Source organism: Dipodomys spectabilis, unplaced genomic scaffold, assembly GCF_019054845.1.
Source record: "Dipodomys spectabilis isolate Male_0828 unplaced genomic scaffold, ASM1905484v1 ptg000156l, whole genome shotgun sequence".
Taxonomy (NCBI): domain Eukaryota; kingdom Metazoa; phylum Chordata; class Mammalia; order Rodentia; family Heteromyidae; genus Dipodomys; species Dipodomys spectabilis.
The window spans coordinates 806487-825496 of NW_024870833.1; the positions used below are offsets into that span (position 1 = coordinate 806487).

Consider the following 19010-nt stretch of genomic DNA (forward strand, 5'->3'; position numbering starts at 1 on the left):
TTCTATTTCTAGTACCTCTTCTTAATCCTGAGTTTTCCCAGACATTAGTAGAAAGGAAACCAGTCAGGAAAACCTGGTGGTACACTTTATCAGAGTAGTCTTACTTCTGCTTATATTTTAGGGAATAGTTTATTTGGCAAAGATAATTATGAAGAAAAAGTGATGTTCTGAAAGCAGAATACGCAAATCTCTTATGAAATGTATATGTGCTTCAGTGTTAAAATGGATAATTAGAGCTGGCCACCAAGTAGCTCACAGCTGTAATACTAGCTATTCAGGAGACTGAGATCTGAAGATTGAGTTTTTAAACAAGCCCAGGCAAGAAAATCCATGAGATTCTTGTCTCCAATTAACCACCAAAAACCAGGAGTGGAGCTGAGGCTCAAGTGGGAGAGTGCTAGCATTGACCCACACCTCAACAAAAAAGAAAAGAAAAGAAAAGGAAGCTCGGGGAGAGGGCCCAGGCCAAAAAAAATGAGGGTTAGGATGTCCACCAATTCATAAACATACTAATTAAGGAAGAAGAAGATGCTTCTGTTTCTTAGGCAATGTGGAGATTGGCATCTCCACATTCTGTGTCAGACAGCATATCGGTTCTGCATTCACCTTCCATGAAGAGTTCCAATTCAGAGACAGCCTCATCTTTATACAGGATCTGTCTTCTTCTCTTTGCTTCATTAATTTCTCAAGATATCTTTCAAAAATGTTGAATTTTAGAATTGCTTTCTTTTAGAAAAACATTCACATCAATTACTTGAGTAAGGAGACTTTATTTTGATATGTCTATCTTATGCAGATGCAGTGAGATATGTATGTGAAAACAGGGAAATAACATTGCCATTTTTTTTCTTCATTTACTATGGCAAACAGTTTTGTTTCAAGAAAATCTAAGATTGGAGTTAAGAACACAGTGACACTTTGTAAAACTCGCTTTAGCTTAACTGATGAGCACTGATAATAAACCAAAGATTATGGGGCCAAAAGATGATACATTTTTGGGTATTTGGGGTTTTGTTTGTTTTTATTTGTGTGGGAAGTTGTTTTTGCTTCTGTTTTTGTTAATTTTACTTTATCACTGACTAACCAACTTGGTCATTTTCTTTGAGGATTTCCTATTAAAGTTAAAAAGTAATTGAGAGTTAATTACTAATGACTCAAATGTAATAATAGATCTTTGGTACAATTCATTGAATTCACCTAAGAATAATATGATTGATGATTTAAACATCTTTGTTTTGCTTTCTCCCCTCTTCTCTCCTGTGTGTTGGTACCCTTGCACCTTTATTTCATTTTGTTTTTATATGGTCCAGCCATTTTAACTTCAGAAAGTGTTGAAGATTAACTTTCCAAATTAAATAAAGTTTCGCTAAAGTTACATCTTTGGTAATAATATATTTTATACTATCATTTGTTAAAACAATTTCAATAAGCTTTATTTTCCAGAGATAAAAAAAAAACTAGGACATCAATAGATTCCCCTTCAGTACTTAAATAGCAAAAAAGCAGTTAGGTGTGGTATTTGATATCTGTAATCCCAGCACTGGGGAGACTGAGGCAGGAAGAGCACAAGTTCAAGGCTAACCTGGACAACTTAGTGACAACTTGCCTCAAAATAAATCAGGTACTTCCAAAAGATAAAATAAGATAGGAAGAGGGAAAGAAAGAGAATGATGGTGGGAGGGAGAGAGGAAAGGAGACAGGGAGAGAAAGAAAATGTCTGCCACTGATTGACACTGACAACAGTGTCAACAAGTGTAGATACATAAATAATTTGCTATTTGGTTCTTAAAAGTGTTACTTTTAAGCTCTGTACAGAAGCATTGAGATGGTACTTTCTTATATCCATATTGATTTTAAACATAACTTTCTGTTAAAATTTTTCATATGCATGTGTATTTTGAAATATTTATATTGTGTTCCATGTATTAGACCTGAGAGCATTAATGGACTTTTAAATGTCTTAGTTATTTGCGGAAGTGATAAGATGAAACCAGCTCATTTTGATTTGCTAGCTTTTTATGTTATCAAAAGAAATCTTGCTTGCCTAAACCCTATGATAAATTTTACTTCTACCCTTCGAACTATTTTTAAATATAACAGTAAAAGAATGGTGAGTTGCCTTTGCATTTTGCCAAAGGCTTCCATCCCAATATTTAACACAAAATAATTGCAATAGACAAATGGTCAAGAGGGCAATTATAATCCTCCAGGCATCATTTCCTCAGATATAAGCTGCAAAATGACAGCATCATTAGTCATTTTCAATTACATTCAATCACAACCAAGTATGTTTCATTTTTTTCTAGCTGTTGTGTTGTTAATTAACAGATTAAGCTGTTTTATGTTTATCCCAGTGAGTTTGTTCTACTGCCAATATCAACATCTTAACATTTCCAAGAACTTCCTAAGGCTATGTTTTTTCCTAGCAGTGCTTGGTATATTATAACTGATGTATATTTTAAGATTTATATATGGATTATATGATTGCATATTATTCTTGGTGTATTCTTGTTCAATTAAATATCTTAAATTGATTAATGTTTTCTTTGACATAATGTTTCCCAATTAAATATTACTCAAATTATAACAACATTTGGGTTTTATAATTCATGTCATGCATACAATCTTATTTACCTGCTATCATATTTTTATAACACAGAAATAGAAAAGGAACAGAGTCAATCAAATGATCAAATCTATCATGACTGCCAATTTTGGTGAGCACAGTGACAATAGAAAGAATGTGACAATACTAGATATATTTTATAAATCACTAACATGAGTAGCCAACATGTATTTTTTGAAAAATATGTTTGTTTTACAATGGAAGAAAATGTCTTAGACTAAAAATTGTAGTATTATAATTAAACAGGTGAAGAATACCACTTTTCCAATTTAAAGATAAAATTTGTTATTTATTTTTGCTAATTCTAGGACTGGAACTCAGATGTCAGTGTTGTTCTTTAGCTTTTTCCCTTAAAGCTGTCACTCAACCCCTTGAGCCACATTTCTGGCTGTTAGCTAGTTAATTGGAAATAAGAGTTTCACAGTCCTTTCTGCCCTGGCTGAATTTGAACTGTGATCCTCTCATATCTCAGCTTCATCAATAGCCAGAATTACAGGCTGAGCCACTAGTATCTGGCTTGTAAAAATACTTTAAAGAAAATGATAAATGTAAACTTTTGAAGATAATTACTCAAATTTTGATATGATCTTCCAAGTTATTCACACCATGACAGGCTTTGAATCCCCACAGGATACTGTTAAAACACTTTGGCTGAGACTACAAGGAATATACCTATAATTTAATAATTAGGAGTATTTGCAGGGAGGAAATCCTCCAGAATGAATATACAACATCCCACTATAGGAACTTCAGAAAGAATTGCTTAATGAGTTCTTTCGGCTGAGTGACTTTGGGAAGTGCAAGCCCTGTGTGGATAGATGCTGTCAAGAAACAGAGACAATATGGTGAGAGAGTATCATCACAGATTTTATACAGATGGTGAGAGAATTGGAACAGAGGTAGACCATTCCAGTGTTAAAAGAGCAGCAATGTAGCACACTGTCATTTCTGTGATGGCAGAGGACTCTTGTCTTTATATCGCTCCAAACCTGGTCATGGGATGGCCTGGTTTTTACGTAGTTTGTTTTCTCTAAGTGTTTTTCATGTTTAACTGGGTCTATCATTGTCTCACTAGCTGTCAACTACCAGCGATGGCATTTTATTTTAATTTCTCAGTAAATTTCAAAATTTAAAACCCATTTACAAAATGTTATAAAAGTTGATGTTTTTATTTTTCTTAAATATGTACTCTTCATTTCCCCAATAGTGTAATTTAGTTAACCTCTTAAAATTGTCTTTAAGAACATTTTCATAATTACCTCTACCAGTGGTGCATATGAGATTGTGGTACACTAGAAATAATTGCTAAATATTTATCAACTTTCATCCCTCTTTATTTGCTTAGTCAAGTTCTTTCAATATACTTTTATAAGCATTCCAAATATATGTCCCTTGAGACATGTATTTTAGGATAATGTGCAACCTTACAATTCAAAATAAAGCAGTCGAGATACAGCAAAATTACCAAGACCAATGTGAGTTCTCTACAAATGTAGAGAACTTGCTACTGAGAAAAGATTTGGACAAAAGTCTCAATTTAGGCTCAGTCATTCATGATAGAATTAGTCAACTGTTTTCACTGGGCCTCACTTGTATGAAATGCATTAGACTGACAGAAATGTGGATGTTTCTGTTCCAATGATCCTATACATGTCTGCATGTTTACAGCTATAGTTAGATTCCTTTATGTATTCAGTAGATAATAATTTTTTTTCAGTAGATAATCATTTTTTTCTTGTAACTAATATCTACTCTTTGTAAGGAAGGCATTCGACATCATTGGTTGTGATTGTTTTGATATTTAAGAACTATTTCAAAATAGGTATAGGCAATGGACAATAATGCTAAACTCAAAAGAAACTAAATTTGTCATTTAAAAATGCTGCTAGTTTCCTCCTTTTGGTACAATATGAGTCCTTTCTGTCAAAATTTTCCAATTCTGGTCAAGAATAGGACTTGGTAACTATTATCTTATTGATTTTTTTTTCTTAAAAAAAGTTGGAATTTAAATACTTTGGTTTCCTTCAATTTCCATATAGATTACTTTTTTTTTTTTTTTGTCGATCATGGGGCTTGAAATCTGGGCCTGGGCACTATCCCTCAGCTCTTCAGCTCAAGGCCACAGCGCCATTTCCGGTTTCTTTTCTGCTTATGTGGTTGTGAGGAATTGAACCCAGGGCTTCATGCATGTGAGGCAAGCACTCTGCCACTGAGCCACCTTCCCAGCCCTATATTCCTATTATGTGTAGCAAATTGTTATATTTTACAGCCTTTTATTGAGTATTACTTAAAGTTTATTATATGAAGGACACTGCATTGGTTGTTGTAGCCAAAAATTTTTTGCTACCTAAAAGAATTTTACAGCCTCATGAAAAAGATGAGAAAAAAATACATGCACTCCTGTTAGAGAAGCTAAAAACAAAATGCAGCAAAACAAAAAAGATCCTGGTGCAGATGGCTCATGCCTGTAATTCTAGCTATTCAGGAGGCTGAGTTCTATAAGATTGCAGTTTGAAACCATCCCAGACAGGAAAGTCTGTGAATATCTAATCTCCAATTAACTATGAGAACCATTTCTTTGGCTCAAATGGTAGAGTGCCAGCCTTGAGCAAAAAAGCTAAGCAATGGCACCCAGGCCCTGAGTTCATGTCCTGGTAGTGCACACTCGCACATGCGTGCGCACACACACACACACACACACACACACACACACACACACAAGAACTTCCATAATATATTATAATCAGTTTCACCTCTAAAGCACACAAGATTCTTAAAGATACTAAACATATTGCAAGAGTGTTTGTGATGAGCTAAATCCAAAAGTATAGTTATTCAAAACATGATTTCATTTGCTAAAACTTATTTTTAAAATGAGAAATTACAATTCTGAGCTTATTGTACTGTTTGGTCCTTTGCAATATCCTGGAAAATTGGGAGTTCCACTTAATTTTTGTCTTTGAAAATATGATAATACTTTATTTCTCATCTAGAAAGAACAGTTGACAAGATAACACCAGATAAGTTTGAATAATCTTTTAAATGCTCATGTACTAATAAAAGGGATATTGACTATTTCCAGATAACTAAAACCTAGTCTTTTAAGCACTCATATATTTTATTGTAACTATTTTAATGAAAACTTTTACTATCTTCTGTTTTGCTTCATTAGGCTGTGCATAATATCTAACCAACAATTTTATAGTACTTTACAGTTCAGAGTTCTTTTCACATAAAACATCTCATTTAGTTTCTCCAACAAAGCTATGAGTTAGGTGATAGTATTACATACAACTTTCAAGGAAGATAAATCTCTGTGACCTCTCCGATTTGCTAAGGATCACCTAATCAGTAGTCATGGATTAGGTCTCAACTCTAAGACTTCTGATTTGAAATCCCAATGTAATTTTGGGATGTCATTATAACATCAATTGTTCTGTTTAGTTATACAGTGATGTACTTGCAGCATGATAATGTTCAGTGCAGAACATACTTCAGGTGAATCCCAAATAAAGTAGTCAATTTGCTTTTAAAAGACAAGTTGTAAAATAAATATGTATTTTAATATATATCTTAAATACTAGCATTAGCATTATACCTCATTGAGAGATGCTTACACTATAGAAAGCAAGTAGAACATAAGCCAATCATAAGAAATCTCGTTGCCTTATATGGTCATAGCTATCTCAACAGGGTGCTCTCTCAGGGAAAGGGGGTAGGGGCTGATCATTTGCTGCCTTTACTACATGGGCCTGGTGTTGCCTAAGGAAATAGCATGTTAAGCCATGAGGGAGGAGGCTTCTGGGCTAATACCAGCCAATATTTTTAGAAACCTGAATTTGTAACACTGGTTTAGGAGATTAATTTTTCAAGTACAGTTTTATTTAGGAATTATAAAAGCCTAATAAAATGATTACATACCTGAAAAACATTGCATAAAAACTTTTTAACTCCTCTCTAAGAAAAGTCATCACTCGTATACAATTCATATATTTAATTGGGGAGAGAACACTTGATTAATTTAAATTTTCTATCCTTCACATAGCATTATTGTTCAGTTTAATTAAATTCATAAATATTTACTAAAACACCCTTGTTAATAAGCAATGGATTCAGCTGAGCACTAGTGGCTCACACCTGTAATCTTCCTACTTGGGAGGCCGAGATCTGGGAATTATGGTTCAAACCAGCCAAGGTAGAAAAGTTCATGAGACTCTTATCGCCAATTAACCACAAAAAAGATCAAAAGTAGGAGTTGTAGCTCAAGTGGAAGAGCATTAGGCTTGAGCAAAAGAACCTCAGGGACAGTGCCCAGGACAGGGGGGGAAAGAAGCACTAGATTCAGTATGATGGGAACACCATACAAAGAATAGATAAGTTAGTACCTGCCAACGTACGATCTAACTTGGAAAGATACATCCTAAAAAGGATGGACTCAAAGAAGCATTTTGTTAGAAACTTTCTCTTCAGTTCTTCCCTGGTCAAAATCAAACATAACACACACACACACACACACACACACACACACACACACACACACACACACACTGTCTCTACCATTCTCTACAATGACAACCCTGGGAATCAAGTCCAGACTTCTGCTCACTTTGATGGCCACATTATTCCATCAACTCATATCTCTGCTTCGCTTGGATTCAGAAAACCACAAATCACATCACTCCTCTATTCTAAATACCTCTAAGTACTCCTTGGTTTTAGAAGAGAATCTTATATTCTCACATTACAAGATCTAGCTGTTTTGTATTATTCCTTATAAACTCCACTCCAGATAACAAGGACAAGGAAGTAACTTAAAAGGGCCCCAAAGCCTCTTATCTATGCACCTTTAAACAATGCTTTTTCTGTTTAGGATGTAATCACTCCATCTGGCACTTAAACCTCTTCCTTCTGAGCAATCTGTAGCCTTCTCTAAAGACCAACTCATTGTTAATTGTTTTAGGCAATTTATTGACCTCTCCAGCCTGAGTTAAACTGTACCATCAATGTGTCTTGTTAAAATTACCTTCAAACTCTACTATAATTTATTGACATGTCTATTTTTTCCATATGGTTGTACATGCTTAGAGATTATCTTTATTTTGTAAGCTTAGTAACTTGTACAAAGACTAGCATACAGTAGCAGCTGAACATTTATAGGAGGAGAGATTATTTTCTATAATACATAAATAGATGAATCTTTTTATTGAAGCAATTAGCATTGCATTAATGATTAGCATTAGAACGAAACCACATTAGATAAATAGATAGATAGATAGATAGATAGATAGATAGATAGATAGATAGATAGATAGAGATATATAACATTCTTGTTGGGCTCATTACCATTCCTAGTTGTTCAACACCTCTTTAAGAAGTTTGTAGTTTCTGGCTCTTCTAACTTAAGTGCCTCAGACAGAAATGCAATTCTGTTATTTATTTTAACCCATTCCATTAGCAGCACAATTAGGTGTATTCCCCACAATATACATATAGAAATTTGTAGCTGTATAAATAGACTGCTGTTAACCCTTGGTATGTACTTGTAAAGTCTGTCATAGTATTAATTCTGTATTAGTAACATATTCCCAGTTCTAACAGAACATTTCAGTGGCTTCACAAAGTGAAAACAGTAGGGTGTTTGTAGTTTTATTTGTTTTATTGTTTGCATGATAGTACAGCAGATGAATTCCTAGCCAAGCTGCTTTCCTGCCTGTGTTATTTTGGAAACCTAGATTAGGACCATCTTTTGGCTCTGGCATTCCTTTCACAGCTTTTCCCAGACTAGCATTTCTCAAGCAAACTATGTTCTGTCATAAATTATCTAAGGACCTGTTTCCTTATTCCTTATTTTGCCAAGGATGGTGCATACTTTGTACCTTGTATATGCTCAGATAATTTATTAGCTAAAATGAATACTTTAGGCTTTAGTTATGAACTATCAGTAACAGCATCACTTAGCAAAATGGCTTGACATGTGAATTCTTGAGCTTCCAATCCTAGGTCTAGGACCAAGCCATCAGTGTTTTGTCATGGCCTTCAGGTCATATTCTTGATCCTAAAGTACCCAGTGCACAAGGGATTAGGGCTTAATTCTTGATAGTCTTAGAAATTTACCATAGGACCCTGGTCTTCTGCTTCTTGTCAATTCAAAAGTGGGAAAGAATTTATAAGTTTTACTCATGTTTAAAACCCTCAGCCCAAAACTGACAGACCTCACTTCTGCTCACACTCAACTGGGTATGTCACTGGATGCAGGTGAGGGTTTATGAAGTTGTGAAGTTTCCCGCTAAAAGTAGGGACTCTTTACTTAGGGTCCTTGACTTTGATCATAGAATAAGAGTTTCTGGACAGGTCATAATGGTAAGAAAACCTGGCGGAGCTTAATTGAGTAAGCAAGCAAGCAAAACAGACAGACAACAGAATGGCAGGGGTATACTAACAGAATGTGAGTATCCTTAAAGGGAGAGAAGGCCAGCTCTTTTGCATTAGGGGTATTCATTTGATAAAGGCAAAGGTCTGATTTCATTGTTATGCAAAAATAGGTGTTTTATCTTCCCTCTAATCACTCCTGGTGTTATACTTTCTGAGGTCCTGGATATTTGGGGGCATTTCTTACAGGTAAGAATGCAATCTGCCAAAAAACAGATGCCTATCCTTGAGACCTGGAAGGCATCCTATTGTCTTTCTTCGAACCAAAGATAGTTTCTACATGCCTTGTTTCTGAGTTACCTTTACCAGGCCCCATTTTCCCAAATCTATCCTGCCTCATTTTCCCTATCATGACTTCAGTCCCTTAATCTTAAAGGAAGTAGGTGGATAAATATCTCCTATATTTGCTTTAAGCTTAAGATACGTTCGAATTCCTGACAGCCATTCCATGCCTCCTTTTCTCTAATCTATCTTAAGTATAACTAATACATTTGCTATCTGGTAGCCAATCCAAATCAAACTCTACATTTTAAAAGAATAATCATGTGATTTGTGTGCTAGAGCCAACCCCTATTGTTAGATTTTTCAGACATTTTCTAAGTCACTTGATTTGATCTTGGTAACTTAAAATTGGTCACTGTATGAATATTTATACCACATAAATTAGCAAACACTAAAAATGTGTCCTCTCACCACCACAGAGAGCCAGTTGTGTTAAGCATATATCAGCATATAAAGAGTTGAGAGAATCCATGAGGAGTTCTGAACTAGCTACACTTTTTTTTTTTAATTTTATTTTATTTTATTTGAGAACGTATGCATTATCTAGCTACACCTTTTTATCATCACCTTGATTAGTCATTGAATAAGTTCAGGGAATGCCCTTGGTGATGCACCACTAAAATGGATGGCCATTTCTGTAAGGACTGACAGCTGATGGATACCTGCCTCTATCATTTCTGCCACACACAACAGAAGCCCAACCTTGAAAGGTCTCTCGGCAGTATGTCCCCATGATCATTCATAGCCTCTCTCTCCAAGATATTCGGTTACAGTTGATCAGGGGTAAGCTGGGGCACTAAGACTTTTTTAAGTCATCTAGATGATTCCAATATGAAACCACCATAGACACTATTTAAAAGTCAGGCCACGTGCTGAGAGAGGGTGGTTTTTTGTTTGTTTTGTTTTCACTAATGTTTGCACTCCACTTTTTTTCACATGAGATTGTGCCTGGAGGAAGACTTTAAGATGTAGCAGAAAAAAAATCAATATATATTTGTAGGGTTGTTAGCTAAAATAATTATAATTCCACTGAAAGGAATTCTACCCAGAAAAAAAATTACAAGTATAATATAAATCCAATAATAAATTCACAAAATGAATTAATAACTTTATGAATTATCTTCAAGGTGTTAATTAAATAAGTAACATGCACACTTTTCTTTTAAAGAGGAAATTAGAAGATTTGAGCTCTGAGTGGGAAGCAGTAAAGCATTTACTTGGAGAGCTGAAAGCAAAACAGCCTGACCTCGCTCCTGGACTGTCTACTACTAGAGCCTGTAAGTACACTGCATCTCCTTCTCTTTTGTTTTAGCTATTTGCTCAAAAGCAATCCGATGATGTAATCTCTACAAAAAAGGGGGGAGAAATATTTCTCTGATACTGTAGATAGGGACAAATATTTACGTGGTTTACTCTGCAAAATGTCTTAGACTAGGTTCCTTGGAAATGAACTCTTAAGTGTTGTAAAGCAAAAGTTTCCTGAGGAGTGTTCTCTGAAGAAACAAGTTGAGGGCAGGAGAGGCGAGAGAGACCTAAATGCAATTTAGCTTCAACAGACACCTCAGTTAGTTTCACAAGAACCTGAAGCTGTAAGCTAGCTTTGCAGCTATTCTGAACTGCAGGAAAGACTTTGTCTTCCCCATAGAGCCATCCATTGCTCATGAGCTGTTCCTTGGGAGTGGATTGTCAGCTTGAGAGTGTGTTTGTTTGTTTGTTGGCTGGGAATGGACATGATTCCTGGTAAGGAACACAAAAAATAACCTATACTCCTAGCATCCAAGCATTAGCATGCTGTTTAATCAGTCAGAAGCACTGGAGTATTTAATAATGCTGAATACCTAAGTCCATCTCATTGGATTATGTATCATTTAGACAATATTCTTCAAGTATTCCTACGTAACCCCTCTGTACAGTGTGTTCACAAAAAAAAATAAAATAAAATAAAAGAAAGAAGAAAAAAAATCACACTTAACCACAGAGTTACACAGCCCTTCTAGTACTTCTGTCCCATTTGGAATCAATTTTAAAAACTCTTAGCTAGGCATTGGTTGCTCATGCTTGTAATCCTAGTTACTCAGGAGGCTGAGGATCATGGTTCAAAGCCAGCCTGGCCAGGAAAGTCCTTGATACTCTTATCTCTAATTAACCACCAGAAAAACTAGAAGTGGTGTTGTGGCTCAAGTAGTACAGCGCTTGCCTTTAGCTGAAGAGCTGAGGGACAGTGCCCAGGCCCAGAGTTCAAGCCCACAACCGACAAAACAAAAACAAAAACAAACAAAAAACCTCTTCCACTCTGAGTTCAAACAAAAAAGAAGAAATGAACTTTACTACACGTTAACTTAGGGGAGGGATGTTTCTTCAGTTAGCTGTGTCTTGAACTTGTTTGCATTGCATATGTTCAGTCTTTTCTATTTCCTATTCAGTTGTTGATAGAAGGGATGCACGAAATCTCATGAAAATCTTAATGTTGGCTTTGATTCTCAGTGGGGAAAAAAACCCAGAAAACTTCTTGGCTGTACCAAATCTATAATTAGACAAAACTGAAAACATCTTTGGGAGGGAGGCACTTTTTTTCCTTTTTTCGTTTTTAAAAGATCAAATGATTGAAATGATTGAAGCAGGAAAGCCTGACTCTGGTTCTTCTGGTGAAATTGATGATTTTAGTCTTATGAGCCACAAGTGTGCCCATGAGCACGAGCGTGCATACTCACACACACACAAATATCAAGGAAGTACAATGAACTGTGAAGGATTACAACAAGCGTGGTCTAGTCACAATTCAATACTATTGTTAAAAGAAGCTGTGCAATGTTCAGACAATGATGTGTCCCCTAAGAATTCTAAGCAGTCAGCAGTTAGATTTGATAACATTAAAGATTTGAAAAAGATATGCAAAAAAAGTGTTTTTTTTTTTCAACATGGGTCATTAAAATTGCTATGCCAGGGTTTATATTCAACTAATTATGTTTGGTTTATTTCCATTTATGAGCTGTAATATTTGGTTCCCTTTGCATATATGACCAGGTCATTCCTATGCCATCATTTATTGGTGTTTGTTCTTTAGTTGTCTATTATATGTTCAGCCTCAGACTCAGGGTTACCATGAAGAGATTATATCCCAGTTATTTTTTATATGCTTGTTGAAATCTGCACATTGGATTTACGCTCCCATTTAACTACTCTACATGTGTTGCTGTTTTAAGAGAATCTGATAAGCAGGATACAGAGATGTCACAATTTAGGAAGTCAGATCTGTAGTCTTTATTAAATTTGGAGTCTTTACTCAAAAGCCTGGGACTGCATGGTAGACCCTTGTCTCAAAGACCAGCAGCCCCCAACAGAGCTAGCACCAAGCTTTTAAAGACAAAGGCTACATGTTGGGAGGAGACTAAGACTCAGCAAAACTTTATATAGTAACACAGCACAAGGAGCAAGGCCTCCCTGGGGCTAAACAACACAATGCATCCACATATTCCCCAAAGCTGGGTCTTCCTGGCTCTACCCATTGAGCCAGGCAATTCAAAGAAGGGCTTGTCTCACTTCTAGGCCATGGAGCTGGGTGGACAGTCACCACCTCCTGGCTAGGTGCCTGGATAACTGTGAAAACTACAATAGGAAGGTCCTAAAGCTATGACACAAAAACCTATTGAAGAAATAGTATCCCTAAATGTAATGTTGAAGTTTCTAATAGCAAATGGATTGATAAATACATATAAAAATTGAATATAAAAATTGAATAATGAAACCTAGTAAAATTGTTTAAAAGAGTGATAGAAATAAGAAATAGTAATAGAATGGGTGAATTTGATACAATTATATATATATATATATATATATATACAATTGTATATATATATATATATAATATCAATTATATATATATATATATACAATTGTATATATATATATATATATATATATATATAATATCACAAGAAAACCCCCAGCACAATGAATATATAATATAGAGAGAAAAGTTTTAAAGTCAAGAATGCCACTTTTGATTCCTAGGAAAATATATAATTCATCCACTTAATAAATATTTATGAAGTAGCTTCTATGTATTGGGCATCAGACTAGGTGCTGAAAACTAAGCATGGAGAAAGTCAGCCCTTCCTTTTCATGAAGCATGCTCTAATTGGAGAAAAAAAATGATAAACTAATAAAAAATATATTCTCTCCATTATACATGTTACTGAGTAGAATCTCCAGATGGGTCCAAATGGTCTTGATTAGAAATGCAGGATCTCTAGCTCTACTCCAGACTCACTGAATCTTGATTTGCATTTCAATCCGATCCAATCCGCAGGTGATTCTTATACACAATGAAAATTGAGAAACAGTTACACAGAATAAGAGCAGAGAGGAGAGAGAAAGGGAGTGAGGATGAGACATTATTTATCTGAAGTGTGGTCAGGTAAGCTATTAAGAGAACATTTAAGAACATCAGAAAGATGATGTGAGGCAGTGAGCCTTGTACATATCTGCAGAAAACATCTCAAGCAGAGAAAGAACAGCCAGAGGAGGGACAGGGGAAGTAGAGGAACGGTAAGCAGACCAGCCAATAAGTCTCTAGTAGAAGGCAAAGCCAAGGTCAATGAAAGTAGTTTACTTTTTTGAGCCAGATACCTGTAGCTCATGCCTGTAATTTTAACTACAGCTTGGGCAATAAAATCCTGAGACTCTTAATCTCCAATTATCTACCAAAACACTAGAAGTGGAGCTGTGGCTCAAATGGTAGAGTGCCAGCCTTGAGCAAAAAAGCTAAACGACAGCACCCAGACCTTGAGTTCAAGCTCCAGTAGTGGGTGTGCATTGTGTGTGTGTGTGTGTGTGTGTGTGTGTGTGTGTGTGTGTGTGTGTGTGTATGAACGTGCATGCACACATCTGATGTACTTCCTTCTCCTTCAGTGTCTCAACTCCCGTCTCTGTGTGGCTCTTTGCCTGTCCTCCTCTTCCCTCTGCTCCCTCCACATTGCTGCCACCATTGGACTGAAACTGTGAATGTCCTCAGTTCCAAGCTGTTGGTGGTAGCTAGTACAGTAGGATCCAGGGCAGAACTGAGATATGAATTTTCCCTCACACAGGCTTTTCATCTCTTCTACTAAACTGACACAGAGCTGGGCATAAAGTCAAAATGTTAAACACACAAATGTCGCATAAAAAGAATCAACAGGGAATCAATTCCATCCAAAGCTGCTTTCATTCAACAAAGACTTTTTCTCCCCTTTCACATGGTGATTCAAACATGAGAATTAAGAATTTTGTTTATTGTACACTATTTTTACAATAACAAACATAAAAAGAATTTCATTTATATTCCTGACTTTCTGACTCATAGGAAATTATTCTACAATAATACCATATAAAAATCTAATTTGTCATACGGTTGTAATATATGGTGATTATTTCATGTACTCTACTGTAATATAATCAAATTTAGAGTTCATCATAATCTTTTTCAATTGCCCTCCTATTGCATGCATAGCTTTCTTTTCATTTATATCTTTACCCCAAAATAATTGCAAAGTACATATAAGTACGTGCAACATTTTTTTCAAATTAAAGAGTCCAAGGTTTAGAAAGGAAATTGCTGCATTAAAGCCACACAGCTGGAAAGAAAGAGAGCCAGGATTCAAATCCAAGTGTGTCATGCTCCAAAAGCTGTGATTTGTTTTGTTTTGTTTCATTGCTGGATCTTGCACTATCTCTGTCCAAGAACCTAATGGAAATTCCAGATATGAAGGCAGCTAGCCAGTAGTCCGTGTTAATTTTAACTGACACATGGATGTATGGGGAGTAAAAGGGATACATGTTTCCATGTAGAGCAAATTATTTTAATCTGAATTTCCTAGGAATGCAGAACTCTGTGTTAGGGAAATGGAGGAGAAAGAAGAGAAACAGGCAGGACTCCATCTTCCACAGGCGAGAACTGTTTATTGAGATATAGTAGTGAAGGGCACAACCTTCCCCTCACAGGCTGGGAGACTGTGTGGAAAGGTGGGATAGAAATTGGGTTTTTACGAGGTCTGAGCAAGGAGACAGAGGCTAATGAAAAAGCCATTAGGTCTAGGGAGGCGGGGGCCTTTCACATGGGGCCCACGATGGAATGTTTAAAGCCAGGTTTAGGTAGATTGCCCTGCCTGTATCAGGCAGTCTGCACATTACTTTGGTTGTTTGCCTGACATCTGGATGCATCTGGGAAAACAAGGTGTGTGGGGGGGCAATCCTTCCTATTCTATCTTTGGATACATAGAAAGAATGGACCAAGAGGGGAGAGGCAAATCCTTCATGCTGAACTCGGAATAATCACTCAGATTATCACCAGTTCGACTATTTTACTATCATATGTGTAGAAAGTGAAGCACAAAGTCACTTTTGGAAAAAGATGAAACCAAGTTCCCCTGTGTCTGTTTACCTCAATAGTAGAAGAGGCTATAGGGTCCAATCTGAGCTGTATAAATTGCTTGAAGATGCAAGACTAATGGGAATGTTGGAAACAAACAAACATTGATTTTCTTGGGAGGTTTGGATGTATCACTTCTCTATTGTTACATAAAAGCATCCTAAATCCTAATGACTTTAAGTAAGTTATGCAGTGGCGGATGATTCTGTGAGTCTGCTGTTTGTACCAATTAGCTATATAGTTATTCTGATGATCCTGTTAGGTCTTACCCATGTGAATCCATTTATCTGGTAACTGAACATGAACTAGGAGGTTTAAATTGCTCTCATTCAAATAGTTGGCAGCTAGCTGTTGGCTAGAGAACTGCAGTCCTTCATATACTTCTCACCTTCCGACAGGCTTGATGAGGGGGGCTTTAGTATATGATGTTCACAGGACAGTCTTCAAAGTGGATGCATACTGGGAAAGGAAGCTTTTGTTGGTAGCCATCTTTACAAACAAATCACTCCACTGTGGGAAAGAAAGAAAATTGGTGAATATTTTGGTCTATATTCAATGTCCCATGTCAGTGGTTCTTAAAACTGCAATACCTGAGCCAGACGCCAGTGGCTCATGGTTGTAATCCTAGCTACTCAGAGGGAGGAGATTTGAGGATCACAGTTTGAAGACAGCTCAGGCAGGAAAGCCCATGAGACTCATCTGAAATTAACTACAGAAAAGCCTGAGTGGAGCTGTGGCTCTAAATGATAGAGCACAGAAGCTTAGGGATAGATAATTTTAAGCCCCAGGATGGCACAAAAGAATGATACCAACAACATCTAAAACTTTCCATTTCTTTTGAAGAAGAGATCGTCAGGCTTCAATTTCAGAATTTCTGATTCAGTAGGGATGAGTGAAATTTGCAGCACTATAACGTTCCCAGGTGATGCCCATGTCCATGCTGCTGATTCCAGGATTGCATTTTGAAAACTCTGCCATAGACTTCTGGTGAATGGGGAAGAAGTTCATCTTCCTTTCAACTTCTGTGCGACTGCTGAATGGGATCCTAGGAAGATCCAGGGCAGTAAATCCCAAAGGGAAACCCATTTTATTTAATCACGTTCACTACCCAACCCCCACCAAGGACTTTGTAGCTTGAAAGTTCAAGGAGATGAATAGCATATAAATCAAACCGTATTTGCCCAGTAGTGCACCTCACTGTTAATAGTAGTGAGCTGTGGGGAAAATAGCCATACCTAAATGATGCTTCTCTAAAGAAGCTAAGAAACATTTAGCTAGACAGGACTTTGCATGGGGCTGAAGTCCTGCATGACAGATGGAAGCAAAGAGGCAGTAAATCTGGTTGTAAATGTCAATGTTAATTCTTTCTTATCCACAAGCTGGCTGAGCCTGAGAACACTCATGTTGTACAGAACCCCACTTAACATTTTCAAAAAGAAATTGAACATAGAACATACTTAATTTGAGTATGCTAAATCAAGATATTCAGTTCAAATGTCTCAGGGTAGTAAGTGGGAGATAAATTTACTATGGTTTAGATACCCAGAAGTGCCAGCTAATAGTGATTTCTAGTTGATCAAATGCTGATTCAACTACCGCTTTACATAATTAATCTTGGAGATTGCAAGTCTCAAGTGTAATTATGAAAGTAAAGCATTAGAGGTCAAAAATTCTACATTCTGTTCTCAGTTGTGCTGCCATGTAGATAAGAGGTCAGCCTTTTCTTTCTGCAAAGTGCCAGATGCTAAGTATTTTTGACACTGTCACCCACTCTGTCATCATATACTAAAAGCAGCTACATAATAAACAATGCATGAAAAGGAATGGATCTGATCTAATAACCTTTCATATAGAAAACATGGTGAGTCATTCAGTATCATATCTCCTGCAAACTACCCTTTCTTTAAATATGAGGCTTCTATAGACAATTCCTCATATGTACCTAGTACCTTCTCTAACCACATACTGCTTGCCCACTCACAGATCACTTAACTCCCCAGAGAGGTTAAATGAATGTGGGCATTCAAAGATAAGTTTGATTCCAAAGCTTGTGCTATTAATGAGTGTGTCAGATTTCTTTCTTTCTTTTTTGTCAGTTATGGGGCTTGAACTCTGGTCCTGGCAGCTGTCCCTGAGCTATTCAGCTCAATGCAAGTGCTCTACCACTTTAGCCACAGTGCCACTTGTGGTTTTCTGGTGGTTAATTGGAGATAAGAGTCTCATGGACTTCCCTCCCCTGCTAGCTTTGAACCGAGATCCTCAGATCTCAGCCTCCTGAGTAGCTAGGATTATAGATATGAGCCACCAGCGCCTGGCAGTATATCACATTTCAAACAGTGATTTTTTTTAAAAAAACATTCATTGGAGTTTGAATACTGTATTCAAATTGGATGTTGGATATATGGCTTACTTATACATAATTATTTAATTATTTATTTGAACTCCATTTCTTTCCCCAGAGTTGAATCAAGTGTTCTAATGCCATTTTAATAATGTTTTATATAGCCAAGCATTTTAATTAAAATAACGATGTTAACTGAACTTAAATGCAATCTTGGCATATCGCTATATATTGCTTTGGCTTAAATTGTGAGACAATGAGAATTGAAGTGCTTTCACTTGTCTGCAGTAATCATTAGAGAAGGGAAGAACTTGATTCTTGCATTCTTACTCCTTTCTGTACAGATCACACTTAGAGCCCTAGAAAAGGTGCCACCCAACCACTTTCTATTTCAGTTATATCTTCTGTTGATTCTGCTTTGGCTGAGAAATCAGTTTTGTGAAATGTAGTCTGTCTATCCTTCATTAAAAGAGGATTCCTCTTCTGAAGACATCTAAAAGATGGCCATGTCATTGCTGATTTTCCAGTTACAACTTCTAAACCTTCTAAACAATCCTTCCAACTCTAATATACTAGAAATCAGATTATGTACAAAAATGTGATGTACATACTTCCATCAATTATAAAAACATGATAAGATTTTAAGTTTTGGTAATTTCCAAGATATTCCAAAGCCTTGAATCACAATAAAACTCTTCAACTTTTTGCATTAATTAATGAACTGATAAATATGAAATCATATTTGTATGAATTAAGAGTAAGGTGAGACCACTTGAATTAAAAATGAGATGTGTCATTGCAAAAAGAGAAATGACTGCAATAAACCTTTCTTGGAGACACCCCACTTCATCAGAAGGAAATCTTTCTGTATAGGCAATAAGGGTCCCTGTTCCTAGGCTCATTCTTTAAATAATGTTCCCTGATAA

The 19010-nt window shown here is 36.3% G+C and overlaps 1 protein-coding gene across 1 annotated transcript in view; it reads left to right on the top strand.

Moving 5' to 3' along the window:
* Dmd (dystrophin) overlaps positions 1 to 19010 on the top strand; it is a 1242252-nt gene that overhangs the window by 558157 nt on the left and 665085 nt on the right. The window contains exon 22 of the mRNA XM_042692421.1: positions 10506 to 10614. Coding sequence (XP_042548355.1) covers positions 10506 to 10614 — 109 coding nt within the window. The remainder of the gene's footprint in view (positions 1 to 10505; positions 10615 to 19010) is intronic.